General features: G+C 41.4%; 1 protein-coding gene across 2 annotated transcripts in view; it reads right to left on the reverse strand.

Moving 5' to 3' along the window:
• PLS3 (plastin 3) overlaps positions 1-8,845 on the reverse strand; it is a 79,850-nt gene that overhangs the window by 14,653 nt on the left and 56,352 nt on the right. For both annotated transcript variants that reach the window (XM_040628910.1, XM_040628915.1), the window contains 4 exons: positions 5,131-5,260; positions 4,526-4,658; positions 2,918-2,999; positions 1,605-1,770 (listed from right to left, as the gene is read on the reverse strand). In XM_040628910.1, coding sequence (XP_040484844.1) covers positions 1,605-1,770; positions 2,918-2,999; positions 4,526-4,658; positions 5,131-5,260 — 511 coding nt within the window. The remainder of the gene's footprint in view (positions 1-1,604; positions 1,771-2,917; positions 3,000-4,525; positions 4,659-5,130; positions 5,261-8,845) is intronic.

Consider the following 8,845-nt stretch of genomic DNA (forward strand, 5'->3'; position numbering starts at 1 on the left):
TTTTTTTTTTTTTAAAAGATTTTATTTATTTATTTGAGAGAGTGAGAGAGACAGAGAGCATGAGAGGAGGGAGGGCAGAGGGAGAAGCAGACTCCCCACAGAGCAGAGAGCCCAGTGCAGGACTGGATCTTGCCCAGGATCATGACCTGAGCTGAAGACAGTCGCTGAACCGACTGAGCCACCCAGAGGCCCAGAATAGTCTACATTTTAGCATTGTTTTAGGAGTAAGTTGTGTAGGCCTAATGCAATAATTACCTCCCATGAAATAAAAGGAGGTTTAGCTTGAACAAGAAGGCTGAAACTACCTAATTTCTTTTTTTTAAGATTTTTATTTATTTATTTGAGAGAGAGAGAGAGAGCGAGAGAGAGAGAGCACAGAGGTAAAGTAGGAGGGAGAAGCATGCTCCCTGCTGAGCAGAGAGCCCGATGTGGGGCTCAGTCCCAGGACCCCGAGATCATGACCTGAGCCGAAGGCAGACGCTTCACCGACTAAGCCACCCAGGTGCCCCATGAAACTGCCTGATTTCTGAAGAGGTCTAAGTAATACCTTCATCAGGCACACTTTGTCTTTCAAGGACTCTGCTTTATGCCACATCATTTTGACACTGAGGGATTTAAGCAAGGGCAGGAGCAGCAGGTCATTTGTCCAAGACCCTTCCTTTGCTCCCCCATTCCACCACGTCAAAGGCTAGAGAGGATTAAAAGGCCTGACATCTATGTACCTAAGACCTTGTCAAAGAAAAGTCATTTGATTTACTACATAAGCCAATGTGATTTTATTTTGCTGTCCCCTCTGCCTTTCTCAACAGACTTCAACGTCTTTAACAAGACAAACACCACTGTGAAGAAGGCCAGCAATGAGAGTAATTGTATTTGTTCAAATATAGGTACCTTTGAGCTGATTGAAAGAGCAAGTGTAACAGTCTCTAAAGTGCAAAAAAGTCTTATCGTGGATCAATGTGCAAAGTAAGACTGTTGACAGACATTCTGGAGCCTTGGAAAGACTGAGAACCGCAAAGAGATATTCCCCAGAAGTAACTAGGATTGAGAGAGTGATTTCTGGAATAAAATAGGAATATCTGGAGTAGTGTTTAATATTTTAAGCTTTGCAGGAAGAAGATCAGATAGTATTGCCCAGCACACACGACAATTGGGTTGTATGTGCTTATACATTCTACAACTCCATGGTGTGATGTGATACCCCACGCCGTAAGAAGTTCAGGAAATATGTGACCATCAAGGGTGGGGTAGAATAGTTTGACGAGGTCTCAATCTGGGGGTGAAGATGGGGCGGGGCGGGAGGTGTGCAGGAACATTAGAAAAGAAAAGATACCCAGTCTGGGGACCTTGGGAATGTTCCTTAAACTCTCAGTGCTTTTGTGTCTTTATTGTAAAATGAATTCTAAAGCACCAGGCAAATGTGAATTACTACTAAAGAAGAAAAGTTGTAATTAGACTGTTTTCCAGAACAACACTATAGCATTACCTTCTGTTAATTCTAGCTATCATCTAATCACCTCAATTAAGTGAAAGCACGACAGTCTGCGTGACCAAGAAAAAATACCCAATAAACAACTTTCAAAATAATGACTGTGTTCCATTACCTTCATTCCTGCTTAATTCAATGTCGGCGAACAAACCGATCTTAATGATCTGCCAAAGCAGTCCCAGAACCAGATGCGGTTTCCCAGCCCGCAGATCCTCTGCGCCGATGTTCACAACGTGACACCCAATGGCAGAAGCAGAGTTCAGTGCCAAGTTTAAGTTTTCCTGCAAGACAGCCAATGTACACATTTGCTTCTTGACCTTCCCAGTTTTTAGGAGTCTACTCCCTTTACTGAAAATAATGCTCAACGAGGAAATTAATTTCAGGCACACATGATCCACAGAAAACAAATTCCAGACAACAAACTCCAGACTTCGGTGGTAAGGGCATAGCTAAAACAAATCTCAGCCTTATTATTGTTATTGTCTTTCGAGAATTCTGTGGGAAGCTAACTTGGTATTTTTATTTGGTCTCTTTTGAAGTACACCGACATTGTCATGAAAGGAAAAGCCTGAGTGACTAGAGTCAGTATATCCATGCGGGTTAAGGGTCCTATTTCTTTTTCTCTTTTTAAAGATTTTATTTTTAAGCAATCTCTACACCCAATGTGGGACTTAAACTTATAACCCCGAGCTCAAGAGTCACATGCTCTACCAACTAAGCCAGCCAGGTGCCCCAAGAGTCATTGTATTTCTTTCTTTCTTTTTTTTTTTTAAGATATTTATTTATTTATTTATTTATTTGACAGAGAAAGAGAGAGAGAGAGACCAGCAGTGGGAAAGGGAGAAGTAGACTCCCCTCTCAGCAGGGAATCCCAAGCAGGGCTCAATCCCAGGAACCTGGGATTATGACCTGAGCCGAAGACAGACGCTTAACCGACAGAGCCACCCAGGTGCTCGAGTCGTTGTATTTCTAAAAGTGCCTAAACAAGAGGTCTATTCCATGCACCTGAAAAGGTTCTAGACGTTGCAATCTCCACATCCCAAGAAGTTCTCTTGCCCGAGGGAATTTTGCTATCTCAGTGTGTAATACTCACTTAATGGAAAAGAAAAATGCTCCATTGCTTAAGCATGCTAATTCATTAAGAGCTTAAATATTTGTGCTTTTTCTGCATGCTTGAACACACTGTGTAATGAGAAGAACACAAGGCTTTGGAGTTAGACCTGCATTTGAACTTCAATTCCAACGTTAACTCTGGGCGAGCTCAGGAGTCTTTCTGAGTCTCAGCTCTCCTCTTGTCAAATCTTGATTAACAGTCCTAAACTCAAGAGTCGTTATAAGAATTAAATGGGAAGATACAAAGGGTAGAACCGATGAACAGGCCCTCACAAGGCAGTTTTCCTAGAAGAGGGCAGGGAGATCAATGTGTACCTGAATGATAAAGGGTGTCAGTTTCTTCTTGTTGATTGCTCTTTCATCAATTGTATCAGGAACTGAAAGGTTGATCATTTTACTGAAACACAAATTAAGCAAGGAGTTGGTTTACTTTGAAAGAGCCTGCAAATATTCACAAATGTTTTAAGGCACATGACACATCTCTCATGTAATCTGAAAAACATCAGTGCAAAATATGACTTTTATCATGTTGATCACAAAAAAACTATACATATGATAAATGCTCATGAAAAAAAAAGGACCAAAATGTTTACGGTAGTTGGGTATTTCTGAGTTGGGGACTGGGGCATACTTTCTCATTTTAATTTTTTGCATCTTCCCATCATTTTATAAGAATGAATAACTTGGATATTGAAAAAACCTTACTGAATACATTTTAAAAACAGATAAAATCCCACACGGAAATTGTGTCTCTTCTCGATCGTAAAAGTCACAAATTAAGAATGACCATTTATTCACGAGGAGGTAAATTTGTTGAGAATGAGATTCTTTCATTCACCATATTTACTGAGAGTCTAAATGATGAGCTAAGCACGATATTAGGTGCTGTTAATCTAGCGGTGAGAGAAAGAAAAGTTCTACTAATTAGACTAGAATCTGTGATTTCTTTAGACGAATCTCATTTGGTAAAATTTGGAATTAGATGCCAACATCTTAGGTGTTTATAATACTGCCCCAAAATATGTGATTCTGCACAGGGAAAACCATGCTTTTTTCCATGTCAGGTTTATTTTTTTAAGGATTTTATTTATTAGAGAGAGAGCACAAAAGCAGGGGGAGCGGCAGAGGCAGAGGGAGAAGCAGACTTCCTGCTGCTAAGCAGGGAGCGTGAGGCAACTCCCGGGCTTGATCCCAGGACCCCAGGATCATGACCTTGGTTGAAGGCAGATGCTCAACCGCCTGAGCCACCCAGGCGCCCCTATGTCAGATTTAAATACCAAATCAATAGTATCATGTGATTATCTCTCTATATTAAAACACATGAGGGAATTATTTCTTTAGTGCCTATACATGGACGAAATGGGATGTCTTATGCTTTTTAACAGGGATCATAGTAGATGCAATGTGAAATGCAAAGGGGTTTGAACATTCTGACTGCAGGTGGGTTGGTCTTACACAGAAACTGAAGACAAACCCAGGCAGACCCGTCAATGGACAAAGTGTTGATCATCTTACATGCTTTCTGCCAAGATACTGTTGGCTCTGGGGCAGCAGCAAGGACAAACGCATTTTTGGACATAAGTAATTGGAGAGTGGGAACTGAAGAGGAGGTCCTCTTTGTATTTTGAAGCTATGGTACTGTAAAAATAAGTAGATGCTGACATACTTGAGTCCCACAATGGTGTCATGTTCTGCTGGCTCAAGTAATGAGAAGAAATTAGAAGCTGGCAGCTTTCTTACAAAGCGGTCCCCAGTCTAAATGAGTGAGTTTTATATCTTGGTGGTACTTTCTCGGACACACCCAGACGACTTTCAATTCTGATTGTTTCCCGAGTTGAAGCCGTCGAGCACCCAGAAACCAGTATATCAATTACGCGGAAGGCTGTTTTGGAAATCGGGACACAAAATTAACCAACATCTTACCAAAGCACAATTCCATCACCAACAGCTTTGAACAGGTCGTCGGTATTTGGATTCATGGGTATAACATGTCTGCAGTCAGGATCATTTTCCAAAGCTTTGTTTATCCAGTTAACAAAAGCATATTTTTCTTCCTCTAAAGTCATGTTGAATAACAAGAAATTAGTTCACACTCTAGGTTGACTCTAAAGCCTAAAATAATTTGTACAGCAGTGCTGAAAAGTTCATGTGTCACCAACATGGGGTTCTCCTCTTTGGAAACCCAGACACTTGAATACAGCATGGCTAATAGGAAGTACAAAATTAACAACAAAAAAGAGGGAGAGAGCAGGGTGAACTGATCCTTAGAGAAGTTAGTTACCAAATTCTTTAAAAATTATTCCTTATATTCCTGTAGAGCTCCACTATAATAAAGCCTACCATTGCTCATATTGTGGAGTATGTCTTGCGAGCTAACAAAGCCATACAATAAATACTTAGAATGGCATATGGGCTTCTGCCGTATTCTTCATTAGGAAGCGATGTTTTCCTAGTGCCCCTTCTTGACATTATAGCAGGCACCGTACTTAGGTCATTGTGTTAACCTAGCGCACGTGAAACTCTACTACCTGAGTAAGAATGCTGCGTTCCTTCACTGGACAGCTCGGAAGTGCCTCCCAGAGCACAAATCCCTTCTTTCCTGTTGATGGCTTTGCGGAAGGTTTTGGCAATGTCACTGCTTTTTACCTCTTGGAAAATCTATGAATGAAAATGGGTTGTTAACTCACGATTCGTTTTAAATCAGGCGCAACGGTAAGCCCTTCTATGTTCTTTGAGACTCACCTACATTTTCCCACACGGGTGGTGAGTCTCAAAGGAGATGGACAACTGGGCTTGAGTTTTCAAGATGCTAAATAAATACTACAATACTGCTACTGAAAACGAAGCCAGACAGTCAATTGCACACACTTGTCAAAAACGTTAAGTGCTGCATGCATTGAATCCACTTTAAGCCGAAAACTAGTGTGGTTCAAAGGCATAGATAAATCTGCTAATTTTCTACCAACAAGTAAGACTTTGTTCGTTCCCTGGAGAGAAAAGGCTGAAGGATCCCCTTCTTTAACCACAATTCTTTTTTTTTTTTTTAAGATTTCATTTACTTATTCGACAGAGACAGAGACAGCCAGCGAGAGAGGGAACACAAGCAGGGGGAGTGGGAGAGGAAGAAGCAGGCTCACAGCGGAGGAGCCCGACATGGGGCTCGATCCCACAACGCCGGGATCACGCCCTGAGCCAAAGGCAGACGCCTAACCGCTGTGCCACCCAGGTGCCCCTTTAACCACAATTCTTAATGCAGAGAAAGATGAAACTTTATGATTCGACCAAAAAAAACCTTTTTTGGGGGTAAAATGGTAAGAGTTTGTTCAAAATTTACAGAATAATAAGGTGAAAAAATGGTTTAAGTTGGCAGCAAAAAGACAACTATGGAGGATAAACACAAAAGAGGCTTTTCAGCGATTGTCGTGTTTGAGTGTTTATGAAATCCAGCTTCTCGTCACAGTGAAGAACGTGGCTAACAAAATGAACGTGTACACTCTAATTGCACAAGAGCAGGCGGTAACAAAGCAAATTTCATACCCCTACCCACCTGCCTGACTGGACATTCTAAAGGACTACCTCTCTATATTTTTTAAAGATTTACTTATTTATTTTAGAGAGAGCACACAAGTAGGGGGGGGAGAGGGGCAGAGGGAGAGAGAGAGAGAGAGAATCCTCAAATCCCTGCTGAGCACAGAGCCCGAGGCGAGGCTGGATCCCAGGACCCTGAGATCACGACCTGAGCTGAAATCCAGAGTCAGAAGCCCAACCCACTGAGCCACCTGGGTGCCCCGGGATTATGTATGTATTTTTATTTATTTATTTATTTATTTATTTATTTATTTATTTATTTAAGATTTTATTTATTCATTCGACAGAGAGACAGCCAGCGAGAGAGGGGACACAAGCAGGGGGAGTGGGAGAGGAAGAAGCAGGCTCATAGCGGAGGAGCCTGATGTGGGGCTCGATCCCGGAACGCCGGGATCACGCCCTGAGCCGAAGGCAGACGCTTAACGACTGCGCTACCCAGGCGCCCCTATCTATGTATTTTTAAATACTGGAACTCACCTAAGCCCAAACTTGTTTCTGCTCTACCAGTGCACATGGCTAAAGCAGCCACCTCCAGTAAAATGAGAGCAAGATGTAGCATCTTCATAAAAATTTCTTTAAAAGGTGCACCTGGGTGGCTCAGTCAGTTAAGCATCTGACTCTTGATTTCAGTTCAAGTCATGATCTCGGGGTCGTGAGATCAAGCCCCGCACAGGGCTCCACGCTCAGTAGGGAGTCTGCTTGGGATTCTTTCTCCCTCTCCTTCTGCCCCCCCACCAAATGTGTGCATGCGTGCTCTCTCAAGTAAAATCTTAAAAAAAAAAAAAGGTGTTTACAGCACATAAATGGACTTACAGAAGGGAATGTATGACCCTAATGGAAGAGTTGCTGAACTAACAGAAAAGGAGTCAAAGGCCTTTGGCATTACTGACAGGTATGTACGCACACACACACACACACAGGCGTGTGCACACCCCAGGAGGTGCAGCCCATATTTGAAGTTCATGCACCAGGGTCACGCCATGTAGCAGTTTAGGTTGTTATCTATGAGAACAGGCACAAGGAGAAGTTTGAAATCCAGCCCCACGTGCCACTAACCAAGCCCTGTGTCCTGCACAAGCCGGTGTCAGGCCAAAAGCAGGCAGGGCCTTTTTATATTTAGGTTTCCCAGGAGGGAACCTTTTTGTCATTAGTCCAAATCAGAGAGAAAGACTTTCTGTAACTGGTGTGAAAGTTATTATAGGTGCTGTGGGTGGCCCTCTCATGAAGTCATGTTCTCCTTTTGCCTTTCTAAAATCCTGACTTCCCTTGGACTTACAAACCCAATTTTATTTCGGAAAACAGGGAGTAGTTAAGGTCCACCAAGTCAAGCTTACTCAGTTTCCATAGCTGTGATTTTTCTGCTCTACCTGTAATTTCAGAGGCAGAATTTTAGAACGGGTGTGCACGTGTGGCGTGTGTGTCTGTGTCTATATAGGTACATAGACTACTCTAAATACTGCACGCAACCGACGAAATCACTTTTCCTCCTTTCTGGCCATGGTACTGACTCCTGTTAAGTGTCCGTAGCGTAGAGCTGACTACTCATGCGCTCTGGGCAATTTCTGAGTAACTGAAATTACTCTTATGTACACTGATTTTTTTAAGACCAACTTTAATTTCATTTAATGTACCTTAACTTCTGAGGCAAGATTACACAACAAAATGGTGACCAGTGAATGTAGCAGTCTTCACTGTGATGCATTTTGTCCCTATAACTCCCCTTTGAGAACTATATATTTGCTCAGTAAAAACGCAATATTCACTATTCTACCTCGTTCTGAACTCCACTTCATTTAGACATTGTCTAGGAAATTAAAATCTGAAAGGTGTGCTTTCCCTCGTGACATTCCATAAATCACTGGCATGATAAAAAAAAAAAGCGTCTAAAATGTTATTGCTTCAGAAATGACCTATGGAAAGTTATTATTTTTTTTTTATTAGGACTATATTTGCCTCAAGATCATTTGCTTTTAAAAATTCGGTTGGTTTCCATGATCACAACTGCAGCTGACAAATAAATGCAAAAAACAAAAAAAGTTTGCTGTGTAATATCCTAAAGCAACTACTTACGTCACTGTAGTTAAGCTCATGCTTGGGAAGGAAAGCAAAGTTGCAATTAGATCAGTTAATTTCAGTTAATTTTTAATTGCTTTACAAAGGTTATATGACCTTCGTTTAGAGTCTAAATATTTTTACATAAATGTTTCCAGCCATGCTCAAACTTTCCAGTTCATGGTATTTTCCTCTGTTCCTTAGATTTAAAAACCAAAATTAAAAGGGATAATTGAAGATTTATGTATCTTCAATTGACTCACCGCAGGCAAATTTGCATTTTATTTTCTACTTTAGGGAAGAAATTGCTCCAGTGGATGATACAGCTATTTGAGTAGAAGCCCTGGCTTAACACGAATCTCTGAAATCAGAGATAACACAAGGCCAACTACTGTGCTGAAGTCTTCTCAATGAATCTTTTCAAAGCTGCCCGTTGTGATACTAATGAGCTCACTGTTTCATGCTGTTTTCCCTGGAGGAGGAAGGACTGGCTTTGTCATGCGTAGGCAAACTCCTGGCGTGCACTGCTTGCTCTGGTTCTATACATTTTTTTCAGCCTCTTATGGAATATATATATATATATATATATATATATTTTTTTTT

This window comes from Ursus maritimus (assembly GCF_017311325.1).
Source record: "Ursus maritimus isolate PB19 chromosome X unlocalized genomic scaffold, ASM1731132v1 scaffold_X1, whole genome shotgun sequence".
Taxonomy (NCBI): domain Eukaryota; kingdom Metazoa; phylum Chordata; class Mammalia; order Carnivora; family Ursidae; genus Ursus; species Ursus maritimus.